The following is an 18905-nucleotide window of genomic DNA, read 5'->3' on the forward strand; positions in this document are numbered from 1 at the left end:
AGGTTCCGAGGCTTTGAGATTTGTTGGGAGATTGAAAGAAGCTCTATTTTTGAATACGTTCGTAATGTACCTCCAGTATTAAATTATTGACAATAAATTGAACGACTTTGTACAGTATCCCTGTCTCTGTCTCGTTCACTTTGGATGGAGTCAGTCTTAACTCCATCTCGTTTTTAATGGAACAATGTTAAATGTGACTAGCCAATTGACTCAGTATTTATTTCTTTAGTTTTTAGTTGGAACAAAATAGGGAAAAGGTCGGATTTTTATAAATTTTGTTCAGGAAAACATCTCAGAAAATTTGCCATGTGTGTCTTCGAAGTTCAATTTTCCAGTAAAATTTCATGCGTTATACGCAAGTGATGAGGTTTTTATAAAGAATCGGTTCAAGATGCTTTTAGGTATTTGGAAATAATGCTCACTTTTTTCAAAAAGAAAATGCATTTTAAAAAATGGTGGGAAAATCAAGTAGGGGTAGAAGTGATTGACTTGTCACATATAGGACATTTTCCACAAGAAATATAGGACAAATATAGGACACATTATATGAATAGTTTCGCTATGAAAAAAGAAATAATACATATATATTATTTAGTTATTCTTATCAATAATTTTGTTTAAAAAAAACTCAAACAAAATTATAACTTACACCTGAAATGACTTTCCTGTAGTTGAAGGAATAATTTTTGAAAAAACAGTGTACTTTATAGACAAAAAAAAATTGAACAAAGTGAAATCTATTGATAATTAATACAGCAACTCACAAGTTTTGCAGGGATAGAAGTGTCACAAACATTGTTTATATTAATAAATAAATAAAAACCGTCTTTGTGTTGAGAACTAACAGGAAGTAACTAATGCTTTGTAGCACCAAAAAAAAAAAAGATATTTTGTGCTATAAAATTTCACGAAAAGAAAAGATTGCAAAAAGAATATTAGAACATTCTGATCAGAAAATGCACTGAACACAAAAACATACCAACAAAAACGAAAAAGAAAACCCACTGGCTTTTGCGTTTGGAACGGTTGTTGCCAAAGGCAAAATTCAAAAACCGACTTCAGACTTCGTTCTCAAAACTACACTCACTACAGTGACGTCATGCTGTAGCCAATGAGAGAGGATGCTTGTTGCAGGATTTAGTCAGTTGCGTTTGCTAATTTAAAATTCGTTTGCACATGTACTTTCAACGAAAAATCTGAAGTCACAGTTTATTTACTGTTGTTTTAAAGAAACAAATTGGATAAAAAACAGGATTATAGGAAATATAAGACATTATTCAAAAATATAGGACGATTTTGATGCTTTTTTTGAAAATATAGGATATATAGGACCACTTCGACCCCTGATCAAGTGGAAAAAGTTCCCGGTATTCTAGATCCTGGAAAAACGGTTCTGTACTGCGTGAGATTAAATTTCAAGCATGCGACCTACAGGCCACAGATAGCTTGTTGTTGCAGGTATGCTCCTAACCCTCCTTCCATGAGTGACACTAACACCGAAACCAAGTAATTCCATCCTCCGAGTTCCCGAAAAAAGAAAACAGAACAGAGTCCATGGCGGAAATTTTATTCGGGTATTTACAATATAAATACTGGTAAAAATGACAGTTCGCTAAAGGTGTCCCAAAATAGGATTCAAATGCAATAAAATACTCCATCTTCAGCGATGTAAAAGTCTTCTTGTGGCACTGGTCCTCTCGCTCTGTGAGTACGAAATCTGTACACCTGCAGTAAAAAACGTACAAACAGTAATGGGTCATTCCACTGAAAAAGGAACAGCTTAATTAATCCTCGGGTGTGACATTTCTACACCATTCTCTAAAAAGCTGCCTTTTCTGTAGAGTATTCTTTCATGTTAAAAAATAAATAAATAAAATAAAGTAATACATATATTTAATTATCTAATAAAATTAATATAAAACTAGATTAAGTAACATTTTCTAGTCCTGGGCTCATCATAAGAGTTTCGGTCAGTGGTGCATGGTTAAAACCGACTCGGATAAAATAGATTTGAACCAGATTTGTCCGTTGGACACGGAAATAAGAAATAATGATGTTAAAGTTGAAAATAAATGAGTACATAACTAAAATAAATATGAAAAAGCGATCCTATAATTACTCATAAGTACTGTATTAAGGTTATAAATTAACTGTTTACTTTAGTAAACAGTTAGTTTATAACCTTAAGCAAGTAATAAATGACTGTATGTTTCAAAAGGGTTTGTCAAATCACAAGAAAATATAACTTTTTTTTTTTTTTAAATTTGTGTCAAACAAAATTAAAATGGCACAATATACACTTGTTTCATAGCCTCATGCGCACAAGATGAATTTCAAATCCGTTCAAAGTATGCTACATATTTTTAAATAAATTGAACGCACAAGTGTCGAGAAAAATAGCCGTTCGTTTGTTCATATCACGGGCTGTTGAGTGTTCCTCATGTCCTTTGTCTTAGTTGTAAATATGTTTTTTTTTTTGGTCAATATGAGAAAAAATAATTTCAAAAATCACTAAATCAGTTTCGAAATGACTTCAATTGACCAATACATATCCAATTTCCTTTGTTTTTGCATTAAAATGTGTAGCATTATGCATATAAATTATATGCACATACTGAGTGCTTTACTAATATACAGCTTCGGCCAGCCCTTTGAAGGTAAAATGCACTTTTGGCCGAACCTTACTAAAGCTTTTTCGTTTTATTATTATTAATTATTTAATAGAACTTTTTAAGAAACAAAATAATAAGTAACAGTGCTAGATAATACTTATTTATGCATAGGCTTAATATCAGTACTAAAATGGCATTACCATCCACTATCCCCAATCGGAATTTCTTTCTTGAGTAATAATCTGCCTAGATGACATAAAAAAATCAATAAAATAACATTACTTGCCAACCTTCAAAGAAAGAAAATCAGGAGATTCGACCAGAGGTATATAGGTGATTCACCAACGATATATCTTCACAACAGAAGCATTAAATTATGCTTTTAAATAACATGAATACTAAATTTGAAGTGTAATGATGATTTTTCACAGATGTAAGGTAATTGGTAGCAGCAAGAAAAATAGATTGAAAAGGAAAAACCAAAAAACAAGGACTGAATTTGCTTAAAGTTTCGTAAATTCCCCAGTCTCTACCAAAAAAGTAGCTACAAAAATTTAATTACTAAAATCCGAAAAAAAATCAATATAAAATTAAAATACAATATGAAATAAATAGGTATAGGGTAGCACATGTTAAAATAACTTCAAACATTCAAAATAATTGAAATAATTTCAGGATGCAAAAGGATTGAAATCTGCTGCCATTTTCGGCAAAGCACGTGCTTCGTTGAACATGCAAAGTGGTAAGCTTCCAAAAAATTAATTTTAACAAAATGAGTTATTAATTGGAAAAATTCTTATTCCCTGACATTGGTAGACAAGAAAAGGGCGCCATCTATTGACAAGAAAGTGCAAAAACGGGAGAAAATCGTAAAAAACGGAAAATCGGGAGAGGGAAGCAAAACACGGGAGTCTCCCGTTAAAAACAGTAGAGTTCGCAAGTATTAAATAATAAAATGTGCAGAGTATAACCCCAATTTAATGATTGCCAAGGAACTGGGAAAATGTATTGTTCAATTGAGGAGCATATACATTCAATGCAGTTAAATTCGGAATAGTTAAACGTATCATAAAATAGAGGGAATCGTTAAATCGAAGTTGTACTGTATCTCTAAAAAAATATTTTTACAATGCTGGAACTCGCAACAAAATTTCCACTTTCGTAAAATTTCACCCCGCGAGACTAGACTTCCATATGACACGGCATCCATCGCTTCGATTCCTATTATTTCGAGGTCTGGTTCGGATCCGAATAAGGGTCGCGTCGAGAACGAAACGAAAATCCCGCTCCCCTTCCCGTAGAAAATAGATACGATCACAGCGTATGCAAGTCATCACTTTTCAAGTTCCAGGAAACTTTATAGAAAGTTAACTTCATATTATGCCACCATGATGCATATTTGTCAAGATTCAGAGCCGAAGTCCGAAACTCCGGCACCGTGACACTAATACGAGCGGGAAAAACGTCACACCCGAGCGGGCGGACAGAACCTCACCTCACGCCTCCTCCTCGTCCTCCTCCTGCCCTCCCGTGTTGGCCCGTATGAGGCGCAGGCGCTGCGCCTCCGCCAGCGTCTCGGCGGCCAGGTCCTTGACTTTCTGCGGGACGTCGTCCACCTCGGGCCGCACCAGCGCCATCAGGATCTCCAGCAGGTCCGTCTCCACCACCCGCTCGGCACACTCCCCGCCCGCGTGCACCAGGTTGTGCGCCACCGCCACGCCCCGGTGGCACAGCTCCTTGTCCCCGCAGGCGCACAGCTTGCGCACGATCTCGTGCCACTGCTTCACCTGCAACAATGACACGACACGTATGACACACTCTTTCGTACGACAAGGGAGCAGGTACTGTTTGACCACGGATTGCATGCAATTTGGCTATCTGCCAAGTAAAGACGATTCCATCTGAATGAATCTGGCAGGGGAGAAGGGAAAATAACGATGGGATTTTGATGCACGTGTTTTGTAATGCCACTGGTGTCTTATTCATTTATCGCATTCTCAAAATTAAATAAAGGGAAACAAAAGTAGTTACCATGGAAACAACAAAAATAAAATAAAATATTTTCATTTCTTTCAGGAACGTAAAAGCAAAATGGTAAGCTCAAAACTTTATTGTGAATAAATTAATAAATTAATTTTTACCGTGAGAATAGAGATCGAATATACTTTAGATTTAAAAAATGTTGCTGTGAGCCAATTTTCATTTTTACAAAACTAAGGCTAAATAATAGAGAGGCAAACGTGCACATCTGAAACAAAACAACTAACATCCCTATAAACTAATAGATAGGTCCATTTCCGCCTATAAACCGGATATTAGCCTTTCCATGCAATCGATGGTCTAACAGTAAATAGCAGTAAGATATTATGGTAATGCACAGGTAAATACACTTATGAGCCAAAACATCATGACCACCCAGTCAATAACGCATTGTGCCACCTTTGGCCTGTAAAACAGCTGCCTTGACATAGATGCCACAAACTTTTGGTAGACGCCGGAAGATAGATTGTACCAAATGCTAATGCAGCGGCCACGCAAAGTTGAGATATTTTGACAGGGTGGTGTTTCAGGTCTGAGCTGCCTTTCCAGGAAATCTCAAATGTGCTCAATAGGATTTAAATCCACTGAATTTGGTGGCCAGGGTAGTCGTTGGAATGATTCATCATGCTGCTGGAACCACTCCAGCACATTCTAGCCTTGTGACATGGGGCATTGGAAGATGCCTTTCCAGTAGTGAAGACTGATGCCATGTATGGGTGCACCTGATCTGCCATGGTGTTCAGATGGTCCACAGCTTTCATGGTACGTTCTACCATAACTAAGAGTCTCCCAAGGCCTGCCAGGAAAAAGTCCCCGGAATCATAATACCGCCACTACCAGCCTGTTTACGACTAACAGTACAAGACAGGAGCAACTGTTCGCCTGTAAGATGGCGAACCCTGACATGACCATCCACGAGATGAACGAGAATTCGCGATTCATCGGGCCCGACAACTCTCTCCCAGTCATCCGAGGACCAGGCGGTCATTCCAAGCTCATCAGCTTGCGAGATGGAGATTCTCGCTCACATGATCGGTTGTGACGTAGAAATGTCGCAAAGTAGTATTCTAATCTACTCGAACCTAGCCGCAAGATAGGTTCGAGTAGATTAAAATGCTACTTTGTGACATTTCTACGTCACAACCGATCACTTAAGCGAAAATCTCAATCTCGCAATCTGAGCTTAAAATGACTGCCCAGTCTCGATGTTATCGGGCCAACTGTAGGCGTAGTTGACGATGGTGATTGGTCAATAGAGGCACACGAGTGGGACGTCCGCGGCGCAGTCCCATATTCAACTGTGTCAGCTAAACCGAGTGTTTGGAAACACTCGCACCTGCATTGCATCGAGCTGTCAGTTGATCAACTGTCTGCCTCCAATTTTGCTTTACCGAGTGGCATAGTCTCTCATCTTCGATGATGCATGGTGTCCAACACCTTTACGCCCATTGCTGGTTTCACCGTCCTTTTCCCGCTTTTGCATAAGTACTAACAACGGCAGATCGTGAACAACCTTCCAGTCTCGCAGTTTCCGAGATACTCGTTTCGAGTCTTCGGGCCGTCGCAATCTGCCCCCTATGAAATTCACTGAGAGATCGTTACCCTTTCCCTTCATTTGCAAAAGAAAGAGCTGGAATGAAGCCTGGCCTTCTCTAGTCCCAGTTATATACCAATACCACTTAATCACATGGTCTCCACGTCATCCAGACGAGTTCTTTGAAAAAATTAGGGGTGGTCATAATGTTTTGGCTCTTCAGTATATATTGCAGGTAAATAATAATAATAAAAAATATTTTTTTTTTTAATTGCAAAAATCAAATGGTTAATACAACATAAAAATTACACATTTTATCAAAAATGGATCATTTGAATAACATGCATACAAATTTTAAGGTTTCATATTCAAGGCATATTTGCTCTTGGAGTGGAAGCGTTATAGTTCACTTCCAGTGAAGCATTATTTTCTAAAAGATTTTTTAAAAATATTTTCTAAAAAAGAATAAATAAATAGAAATAAAATTCTTCGCGTTTACAACATGAATTTCTATTCTCCGAAACCTCCCGCGAAAAGTTGCCATCTATTGAACCGAGGACAAATTAATGTTTCCCGAGAAAAAAGTCCTTGACACATTTAATCTAATGATGGTATTAAATGCGTCGCTAACTTTTTGGACCATACACAACAGTTGATCCAAAAGTAAGGTTCCCATCAACTTCACCAATATACATCACTCTCTATTCTCATCGAAAGTTATATCTGGAAAGAGAAAATGTTTCTGTATTTTTACACATATTCACCATCTTTTTCTGTGCATTATTGTCCACGGTGTCCTAACTTCTGTATCGAGTGTCACAGAACTCCACCGAAAACCGCTTGAGCAAGCGTTTCATCCCTTTTTTGACTTTTCTAAAGTCCCGGCTCGCTGAATAGAAATTCTATGTTATGTATAATCGGGTATATGGTCAGGTCATAATACATTAATCGCTTATAAGGTCACTTATGTCTGACTTCTTTCAGTGATTTCATTGCCTAATCGATTCACTTCCAAGAATTTTACGCGATATACGATCCTTAAAAAGTGAAAAGTCATTTTTCCTATTAACGTAGTAAATTAACAGTAGAAAGTGAGTGTTACGACAGTGATACTAAAATATGAAGTAGTAACGTGGGCATTCACTCAGTATGTACATATTGCAATTTTTTACCAGTCATTAAAAGCGGAAGAAAATTTTCAGAAGAAACCATTGTGCTTAAACTAAAGAAAAAATGCGTCAGTCCTGTATTAATGTAACTTTAAGTAAGGTAAGTTGCACATCAGTTCTTTGCTTGGGCATATTTGAATGCAGTTTTATTCTATATGGAAGTTTTAAAAAGCACTTCAAAATTTCTTATTAATTCCAAAAATTTCAATTGGTTCAAATCGATTCAACTATTACAATTTAACTAACTGATGTTTTTGGACGTATTAAATTTTGAAAAGAATTAATGCATACATCCTTATTTATCAATAAATATGTATATGAATCGGTTATAAGGTCACCCCGCTTATAAGGTCAGTTTTGTGAAGTCCCGTGGAGTGACCTTATATCGAGGTCCGACTGTATGTATAAAAATAAAGAAACATTTTTTCTTTTCCACGATGTAACTTTCAATGAGAATAGACGGTGCTGTATAGTTAAAGTGGATGGGAACCTTACATTTGGATCGACTCTCGTATGTTCGAGCACTCAAAAAAAAAAAAAAAGCCATAGTAATATTGGGGCATGGGCGCCCATATGCAAAATTGTAAGGGCGGGCTCAGAAATTTTAACCATGATTTAGCAGGATATTTTCTTCATAGAGGCAGATTTCAGGACAGATTAGAGTCATTAAAATTTGACATTTTTAATTATTTATTCACAAATGGATGGAGAAGAAATATTTTTATATTTTTGCAAAGAAAATACAGTAGAAGACCGTTATAATGCACACCTTGGGACCAGAGCTTTTGCGTTATACAGGTTTTTGCGTTATACAGATCATTTCAAATTTTGGAACTAATATTCAGAACATATCGATATATTAGCACTTCAGAATGAGTTTTATCTGCAATGAGTGTCGAAGCACCAATATTACAATTAGTTATTCACAAATAAATATGTTTCACAATCAAAATCTTCTCTCAGCACTTCTGTTAACTTCATGGTTTGCATAACAGCTGCATTTTCAAGAGCCATCTGGTATTTTCTGTTTACTGTGAGTACTCATTTTCAATTTAAAAGCTTTGAAATAAAGTGGAGAGATGAAAAACTGTTCCAAAATTTAATTTGCCTAACCATTTTTATGTTTGCAAAGCAAAACAGAGGGATTTTTTAAACTTCAAAACCTATTGTTAACTTCTGAAAAGTGGTGCAGTTGATAGAGAATTGCGTTATATAGATCGTCGTTATAACGGTCTTCTACTGTAGTACTAAAAGCAAGGAAGTTCTAATTTCCAAGGGGGGGGGGGGCTCGAGCCCCCCTATATGGGCGCCCTTGTACTGGGGCATGATATTTCGGACACCACTGCTGTGCCCATGATTATCTCTGTTAAAAGGTTAATTTCGTTTTCTCGAAGAACGATCAGCCTGCAGGAACTTACCTGCAGCACCTTCTTGCAGGCCTTGCGGCTGACCCCGGTCAGCATGGCCAGGCATCCGGAGGCGGCCTTGGCCGTGTCCGGGTCCTCGTCGTCCGAGGACAGCACCAGGAACTTGACGCGGTCGTTGTCCTCGAGCTCGTACAGGTGGACCACCTGCAGGGAGAAGAAAACACTGCTCCAGATCATTCGAAATTAAAAGCGGAGGACATGATTGGTTAGCTTCTACACTCCTGTTTGTGAAAATTGCAACACACCACGAAGGGAGCATCATAGCTGAATGAAATTTAATACACAGTTGTGAGTGGTAATGGTACAAATGAATGATTACATTTTCAAACCAAACAAACACTAAAAAGAGATAGAAATTAGTATTTTGTGTGGCCACCAGGCGCCGCAATAAGAGCTGCTACACGACTCGGCATGGAGTGAAACAAAGTTTGAATACCTGCCTGCGGAAGAGTATTCCATATTGTTTGTATGCGCAACCAAAGTTGGTCTGTCGAAGCAACAGGACGAGGATCACGAGCGAGACGAAATCCCACACATGTTCAATCGGTGACATATGCAGGCCAAGGAAGAAGCTGTACCTGCTGTGAATCACGGTCAGATTTGACCAAGGTTCATACTCTTCCAGACAAAATGAATTTCAGGAGTTTTCAGGAGTCAAAAGCAAAATTTTCAGGTGTAATAACACGCACGGTTTTTACAAGAAAATTAGTTCCAGTAACATTTAATCTACTTTACTATCAAATTTTTAATCAATTAGTAATTTTTTTTACACTGTTCAACAAAAATAAAAATAAAAAATGGGATTCAAAATATTTGAAAATGACAGGAATACACAAAATATTAGATATGTTGGCATGTTATCAGTACTAAATATACTACAAAATAGCAATAGCACTACTAATTAGCAATATAGAAAATATGCTTAATAGCTGTTGCTGTCAACACAAAAACTAGCACATGCTCTTGGTTCGTTCTCTAGTGGCAGTTACAATCAGTAACCGTAATGGGCATGTTTGAACAGAGTAACAGGTCAGTCGGTTCGAACACACCTGTCTTTGCAAAAAGCACTGGGTGATCTGTATAATACAAGAACTTTAACTTCGATTGGTTGCCAGCGATTCAATATGGCTGCCTAAACGGAGTTGACATGGAATTAAAATTAGCGATTGTTGTTAAAAATTATTTTCAGGAGGAGAGGAGAAAATCATAAGGTTAAAATAAAAATTTAGGAGTTTTAAGGGCCCTTAGAAGAAAAAATTAAATTTCAAGAGTTTTTCAGGAGGCGTATGAACCCTGTTTGACAGTCCTGGCGACATGTGAACGGGCATTATCCTGCTGGAATACAGCCCCTGGCAATCCTTGCAGGAAAGGAATAGCTTGGGGCTGTAAAACTTCGTTTATGTATCGGGTTCTGTTCAAACTGCCCACAATTCGTAGCAATTGTGATCGTCCATGATATGCTATGGCACCCTAGACCATAACTCCGGTGTTTGTCCACTGTAGCCTTAGATAATGCACTCCGGAATGTGCCGTTGACCGGCATAGCGCCTGACATGAAATTCGGCCATCATGGTGCCACAAGTTGAAGCGGGATTCGTCAGAAAAGACGGCAATCAGCAAGCCAGCTCCTATGCACATTGGTCCATTGTAGCCGCAGGAGGCGATGGTTTTACGTGATAGGAATCCTCTGAAACATCTAGACGAACACATTGTCCTTGAACCACCTCAAACTCTCTTCCAGTTGCTCGATTACAGATTTCGGCAGCTCGATTGATCACTGTCAATTTAAAGCTGTAACTGCGATGTCGTTTCGGGGCCATCGTTTACTTCCAGGGATTAACAAAATTCAACTTCTGCTCACCGAGCGCAATCGAAGATTTCAGAAACGTTGGAAATTCCAAATAATATCATCAATAATTCACGTTTATTTTGATATATTTGGCATTAATTAAATCCCTGTTTTCTTTTATCTTGCAAAGTCACAAATGCTAATTTCAATGTATGTAACGTATTTCCCGATCTCAGACACGTGTGTGCCTTACGTCATGAAATGACAAAGTTCCTTATCCATTTGATTGGCCGCCGTTCTAACATCGGGAAATGTGCATTTCACATGCAAACGACTCTGGCTGACTATATATGTTGCTTCTGCAGCTCAGTTGCTCTCTCTCTGTTAAGGCGCCGTATTTTAGTTTCATGGTCAGCCAAGTAGGCTGCTAGCCGCCATGCTCTCGAATAGGCATTTTATAACTGTAAACTTTATCTGCAAACCTTAAGTTTAAATAACTGTAACTTCGATTGCATAAATGATTCTTCATTTGTCATAATGCAAATTTACAATTAATGGTTTTGCCTGTTTTACAAATCTATCTATGCTTCGAGAGAACTTATGTTGCAATATCATATTTCATATGTAAATAGCTCGCCAAGGATACCACTGTATCATATCACCAAGGAGGAAATAAAGTCATAGTTTAAAATACAGGTATTATTTTCTGAAAAAGACTCCAGTTGCACTCTGCAACTAAAAATGCGCTAATTAAATTAGTCATTGGTGCGATAACTTCATTGATAAAACCTCATCGCACAATAAGAAAAGCAAGTGAGAGTGTAGAGTAGAGCAAAGAAAGAAGAATGCCAATTGCAAAGAGAAGAGCGTCGGGTACAGGTGCTTTCCTTCCGAGAAACGGGAGTGGATGAATCCATTTCCATGAACGGGTGGGGTGGTAGTGTGGGTAAGTCTATTTCATGGAATGAGTAGAGGAGAAAACTTGAATCTCTCTCTCCTTTTCTCCCTTGCATGATTGTTTGCAGTTCGGACTCACGGACGGCTGATTTTTTTTTTCGCTCGTAAACGCCGCACATGAATAAAATTTTACTTTTGAACATGTATGCGCCACGGCATTTCTTCCGGAAATTACTGTAATAGCAGTCATTTTAAAAATGTTACGTTTTTTTAAACTGTGAGCTTTTAAAAGTGCTCAGCTTATTAACTTTAAGTGGAAGCTCAACCAGGACGTATGATACTTCTTGAAAAAAACATATTTATCTTGCACAACATCATGAAGAGCCAAATTTAAAAAGTAACTTGTTTATTATGGCTGTGATATATACAATGACATGTTAAAGGAAATGCTGAGAATACGCTCATTACAATATTAAGTAGCTCATTATACTTTAAATGACTTCCGAATCCAACATTCTAAGTCAAAGTATGAAACGTTAAGCATACTGAGCTATGATATTTATGTCAAGAGCAGTAAGCCGAAGCTATCGGCAAAAACGGACAGACTCGACCGGGCTGCCGAAAGAAAACAACAGAGTCTGACTTGGGTTGAGATTGAAAGGGAAGAGAATGAGGCAAAGTGCCGGGAGCTTAAATGCTACCGGCAATTTGCATATTCTGCTGACGCGATCTTGTTTCAAGAAGGAAAGAACGAATGAGAAAAAACTAATGCAAATTAAGGTTGCCAACACTTTTGGAAAATAATTTACTTCCTTTCGCAACACGTTAGTCACATGTAATTGTTACGTTATAGTCACAGCTCTACGTTAGTCACACTAATTATTTTATATCTTCCGTATCTAAAATAAATATTTTGCACTTTTTAAGTAGATATGATGCAGATAAAAAGTTCAAATAAAAAGTGTTGAATGGTGATTTATCTGGTTTAGTTTTTAAACAGAAAATAGTACATTTTTGTGACTAACGTAACGCAAATATTTTCAGCAAAATAACCAAACTAGTTAAAATACTTATCTCATGATGTATCTAAAAAGAACAGTCAATTTTATTGGGTCCACATCTAATCTTTTAGAATAAACATAGTTCTTTTAAAAATTTGCAAACAAATTTACATTACGCAAGAAATAATGAGGTTTGTTTTTTTGCGTATGCTGAGCCTTTTCTACAACTTTGCACGTTTAGAGTTGGAAGAAAAGCACCAAATGGAATTTTTACAAACTGTTATTGGATTTATATACTAGAAAGTATGCATCACAATTAGGGCTTTGTGAAAAAAAAAATCTGAGGCTGAGGCTGACATTTCTATGGAATGACCCATTATGAAAGTGAGTGAGCATTTTTTTTCAAATACCTAAAAGAATATTGAATGGTGTTTTTATAAATGCCATGTTGCTTGCATATAGTTTGGGACATTTTGTACAAAAGCGAACTTCAAAGTTGAAGGGTCATCATCTATACACATGGGGTAAAACTTCAGAAATATTTTCCCGAACGAAACTAAAAAGGGACACTCGAAAATTTGATTTTCCCTATTGTATTCCATCTGGAAAATTAAATAAACAAGTACTGACACATTCTAATTCAAAACTTAACTGAATGGCCATCAATTAAAGCCGTTCAGAACATAAATGTTTACGCCAGAAGAGCGAGAAATGCCAGATTCGCCAATGTTCCGGATAGTAGTTATCTTTGAAGCTGTGTTAACAAAAGATTTTAATAATACTGCAAGAACTTAAAAACCAAATTTCTATTGATATTAATTCAATGTAAAAGCAATGCTAAACAACTATCGTCATCGCGAAAAGGAGATGTTTACAAAAAAAAATGTGTTCACGAAAACGAACTTTTTTCGATACCCAACTGTTAAAAAATCACACATTTACATTCATAAGCATGTTTCTTACCCTGTGTTTTCTTTCTTTTCAAAACATTATTGAATTGCTGCAGCGTTTGTTTTTTGTTTTTTTTAAAAATATTTTTGAGGGAATTTTTTAAAGCTTTTAACATCCCTTAACATGCATTTCTGAACTGTTTTATACACATTTAAAGATGCAATGTATTTATTAAAGTAATTTGAGTTCTATAAACAATCGGCAAACGGCGTTTTCAGCGATCCTGAAAACCAAGAATTCATATATCTAGGACAGCAATAATCTGAATAACTGGTCCTCTACCGCATTTCAATTTATTTTTATCTCTTTTTGCTCAAGTGGGGGTGGAAAGGGGGGGGGTGGAAGATATCATCACCTCATCGGAGAGCATCATGTTTGCGATGCACTGTGTGGCTGCTCTGCCCAACATCACATGATCTTGCTGGAACATGTAGTCTTCGATCTTCGTTATTCCACTGTCTTTCAGGATCCTCTGCCTGTCAATTTAAGCAGAAAACAGGAACATTAGTCGCAAAAAAAAATTTCCAAGTTCAAATTCAAGTTGCTCAGAAAAAGTCTGGTTTACTGAGTAATGCATAATTTTTGTTTGTGAATGACATAATTTTATAAAAGGAACTAACACAAATTCGAAACGATCAAAGCGACTGACACAAAAGAAATTCAATCAATAGTAACAAACTATGATAACTAGAAGCAATTAAAAATCTTAAATTTCAAATGATTACAAAAAAGTACAATTTTTTGTGCTCTGGGGCTCGAGTAAATTGTGGATATTATTGTAGCAATTTTCTCCCGAATGCAAACCTTTCTCCTAAAAGTTTTAGGGAGTGCAATTTCTGTATAATTCAGTTTATGTTGATTGAAATTATTGGATTTACAGGCTGTTTATTATTTCTTGCACTGATGGAGTAAATTCAATGCTTATAAAACAAACTACTTCAGATTTAAGTATGCACTTAAACCTGCTTTTGTACAATCTTTTTTTTTTGCAATTTAGCAGCACTTTTGGCTGCAAAAACTACTTTTACAGCTACTCATGAAGTTTTAAATGATTTTTTTCCACCGCACAAAAACAGGTTTTAGTGTAATCCTTTTTTTTTTGTTCCCGATTCTTATGTAAAAAAATTGTTTTTCAATGTCAAAACACTGTGCCCTTTCAAGATTCTGAGAAGATTCAGACAATTTTGAACTTTGCATCAGGCATTAGCAAAGCCAGAATTCATCTTCTCTACAGTAGAGGTTCCTTTTATGGATGTCAATCTATTGCTGAGATTAGGCATATCTGGCCAATTGTAGCTGTACCTTGGCAGACTTTCCATTGATTGACAGGTGGCCTCTGATGAGTATGATTGCACAATTGTTACGTTGATGCATAGGTTTTCTTTTATAATAAAAATGTGTAATTTTGATATAATTGCTGCTTAATCATTGACCTCTACTACAAAAATAAAATTACATTAGAAATGGCAATATGTTTTTAAAACCAAGGGTTCTGTAGAGATTGAACACTCAAACACACTACATCACTACCCCTCCCCCCCCCCCACACACACATAGTATTTTCTTCCACAGATGGCATTACCAGTTTTTTTTTAAGTGAACAATGCATACTTAAGTGCTGTAAATTCCTGTGTATTATCCGCAGGTCTTCAAATCAGCCAGAAGAAAAGAAGAATCTGCATATAATCCACAGATAATACATTGGCCAAAAATGGGCTTGATTTTGGTTTAACATGCCATTTTAGTAACTACATTGAAAACAAGGAAGAAGAAATTTTTAAGCTATATTCAAAATTAATCTACAAAATAAAGACTTCTTGAATCAATGATTTAAATGTGCTTGTTAAAGTACTCCACTAATAGCAAAAATGCCTTCTACTTTTCCTGTTGGGTTGTTAAATTTTACATAGCCTCAACCGCGCCAAATTAATATTCAAGCAATGTTAAACAAACAACCCCATGGGTCACAAAACCGCTCATCGGAGATGGTGAATCTCATAAATTAAGGTATAATATCTCGACGTTGAGGAAAAAAGCGCAGAAAATCCACGGCAGCAAATATAATTCACACTGGCAGGAAATTACAGTACTCTTTTTTTTTTAAAGGGAATCTTCTTCACCAGTGAAAGGCTTTACGAACACCCTGCATATCAAAATATGGGATGGGATTATTTCGGAAAATATATATAAAAGGCAAGAGGGTCACTGACCTGACGCTGGGGCTGACCTGGGCCAGGTTGGTGAGGGCCATGAGGGCTTCAAAGTTCTGGAGCCCCTTGCACTCTGGATGCAGAAGGGCCATGATGGGTCTCACCACTTCCGCACACTGCAAACAAACACAGGCACACACGTCAGAAACAGAAACAGTACAAAGAGATTTTTTTCAAGTGAAAAAAGTGATTCTACAGCATGGAACCTCAGAAATTCAGAGACCCAAACTTTTCTTTTCTTTTTTTTATCATAAAAAAATAATAAAAACTTATTTTTCCTTTTTAATTTTGAATGGTTAAAAATCGGCTGTCAGTTGTTGAAGACATAGTATTTGGAGTGACTTTTTACATTTCATCGATGCCACACGGCACACTCAATAGTGGGATTTCGTTGCCGTTCTGCAACAATCTTTTATCATCCGTTTTCAGTTTGCGATATAGCTTTTAATTTTCATATTATCATACAATACAAAGCATATTCATTAAAAATGCTCAGTTATTTCCTGTATAAATACGATTTGTTAATGGTATCTATCGGCAAATCGCATAATGCATAATGATAAAGGGACGTTTGCAAATCATACGTCAATGGAAAATTTTCCCGACTTTTTAAAAAAAATAGATTATATCAAAGTATGCTTTCATTGAGATTGATAGGGAGGAAGAGGGGATTTGACTCTAACATAAATGAAAAAACGTGCCTAACATCGCACACTACGATGACTTTAGCTATTTTTTTGAGTCTGGATTTAAACTCCGGAATGGTGGCATTCTGGAGCACTTCAGATATGGAGTCCCATACTGTAGATGTTTCACCCAGCAAGAAATATGCTTCTCTGAATTGTTTACCAATCAGTTACACAAAACTAAAAATATAAAAATCATGACTACAATAGAGTAAATGAAAATATATATATATATATATATATTTTTTTTTTTTGAAAATTTAGAAGTTAGATGCAGATAAAAAAAAAAAGCTCTTAGAGACCCACATATACCACAAAAATTTTATTTTAATATAAAAATATTCAGGTATGCCCCACGAGGCTTCAAGTTTATAATTCTCTAAAAAAAATTTACTTCTGATATTTTTTAAAAAGAATGTTCAAGCTTGCGAATTAAAACTGTAAAGTCTGAATATTATTGTTAAAAACTAAAAAAAAAAGCTTTAGATTTAATGAGATATTTAGTTCTTAAACATAACAAATTTGTTATAATAACTTTTTCATTAAGAACAAATAAATGACATTAAGAGGCATGAATGATGCTCCTGACACTATAGCTGCTGATTTTTTTGAAATAAGACCTCTTGAACGTGACCATGGTTTTTTTCCCATCACCCACCACTTTTTGGAAAGTTTCACCCTATGTTTCCTGTTTTGCACAATTTCATGGTTGTTATTTTTATTTGCAGGGGAAGGAAGCATTTAGTTTGACCATTAACTGACGAAGCCTTTCGGCTTTCCGTTTAAACATCGTAAGGTATCAGTTATGATAACTTGGCAATTTACTCGTCCATCTCATGATAATTTTGCTCGGGAAAATAACAAAATCGAATTTTTCAAACATCGCTTCGAGGTACACAACCCTATGCTACAAACTAATTCTGGGACAAGTTTCATGAAAATCAGCCGAACGGTCTGTGCGCTATGCATGTAGACAGAGAGAGATCCAGACAGACTTTCAACTTTATTATTAGTAACGATAATCCGCGGATCAAACTTGGGGGAAAATACTGGTACCAATGAAAAAAACAAAAAGGCACACTCACCCTCTGTCCGGGGAAGGCCACCTCTGGGTCGATGGTGATGGCGATGCGGGAGAGGGCCTGGGCGGCGATCAGCTTGCCCTTGTCGGTGCCCTCCAGGGCGAGGCCGACCAGGACCTTGGCGCCGCCCTGCTGCACCACCGCCCCGCGCAGGTCCGGCTGCTCGCAGATGGCGTTGAACACCCGGGAGATGAGTTCCCGGGAGTTCTTGCTCTCCGACTTGGCCAGGGACACCAGGGCCGGGGTCACGCCCAGCTCCGTCAGGCGGCGGACGCGCGCCTCCGTGAACTCCTTGCTGTCCTGAGGGGGGGAAAGATATTATCACAAAACAGAAACATACTTGCCAACCTTCGAAGGAAAAAAAGCAGGAGATTTTACTAGAAGTGATTAACCATCGACATATCCTCGCTACAGAATTATTAAATTATTCTTTTAAATAACATGATACTAAATTTAAAGTGAAATGTTGATTTTTTGCAGAGGTAAGCAAATTGGTAACAGCAAGAAAAATAGACCGCAAAGGAAAAACTAAATAATAAGGACTGAATTTGCTTGAAGTTTCGTACATTCTCCAGTCTCTACCAGAAAAGTACCTACAAAAATTTAATTACTAAAATCCGGAAAAAAAAAAGGAAATCAATATATAATGAAAATACAATATAAAATAAGTAGGTATAGGGTAGCACATGTTAAAATAACTTTAAACGTTAAAAATAATTGAAATAAATTCAAGATGCAAGAAGATTGAAATCTGCTGCAATTTTCGGCTAAGCGCGTGCTTCGTTGAACATGCAATGTGGAAAGCAAAATCAAAGAACAGGGAATATAAACGTTTATTGAATATAAACGAAAACTTACCGGGAATATTTGCGGTGAAACGATAACCTACCAAATTCACTTTACTAGGCAATCTCATGAACATGATGAAACAACTTCCGGTATGAATGAAAACAAACCGGGAATTTTCCCCTTTCGCCTACTGGATCAGTAGGTAAGATGATGTCATGATTGTTCTATCATGTTCCATGAAGTTCTCGATTGATTTGCACACGTCTCTTTCCGCACATGTGACGACACAGTTATGCTAATCAGGTACGCAGTATTTATAGAGACTTCATCTGTTGAATCGCTCTCTCTTTCTCGTGTTTGGTTTTAGTTTGCCTGCTGTTAGATTGCAGTAGGCGGTTTATGACTCTCTGGCATTATCAATCCCATCGAGTTCCCCGTTCATATTTTTTAGGATGTATTAATTGAAACTTAGTTTTTGATTGTCGATAGATATAATATGATTAAATTAAATATTATCCGAACTTAGTATTCGTTGAATATATTGAATTGATGTTAGTATCTAGGAAGGCAGATCATGGAATCTTTTTCGATACGATCTTCGGTAATAGTAAATTAGAATCAGTAACTGGAAATAAGATTGAATTTAGAAATCATTTCAGATGAAGTTTAATTTTGAATATGGCTTTGAGTTACTAACTTTTTCTTTGATTTTAATTTA

The 18905-nt window shown here is 36.7% G+C and overlaps 1 protein-coding gene across 3 annotated transcripts in view; it reads right to left on the reverse strand.

The window, feature by feature from the left end:
* Positions 1–1558: 1558 nt before the first annotated feature.
* The window catches only part of LOC129216857 (protein unc-45 homolog B-like), a 98517-nt gene continuing 81170 nt past the window's right edge, over positions 1559–18905 (reverse strand). For all 3 annotated transcript variants that reach the window (XM_054851072.1, XM_054851069.1, XM_054851070.1), the window contains exons 11-16: positions 17402–17698; positions 15631–15746; positions 13776–13896; positions 8774–8926; positions 4108–4399; positions 1559–1725 (exon numbers count right to left, since the gene is read on the reverse strand). In XM_054851072.1, coding sequence (XP_054707047.1) covers positions 4109–4399; positions 8774–8926; positions 13776–13896; positions 15631–15746; positions 17402–17698 — 978 coding nt within the window. In that variant the 3' untranslated portion in view covers positions 1559–1725; position 4108. The remainder of the gene's footprint in view (positions 1726–4107; positions 4400–8773; positions 8927–13775; positions 13897–15630; positions 15747–17401; positions 17699–18905) is intronic.

This window comes from Uloborus diversus, chromosome 2 (assembly GCF_026930045.1).
Source record: "Uloborus diversus isolate 005 chromosome 2, Udiv.v.3.1, whole genome shotgun sequence".
Classification (NCBI taxonomy): domain Eukaryota; kingdom Metazoa; phylum Arthropoda; class Arachnida; order Araneae; family Uloboridae; genus Uloborus; species Uloborus diversus.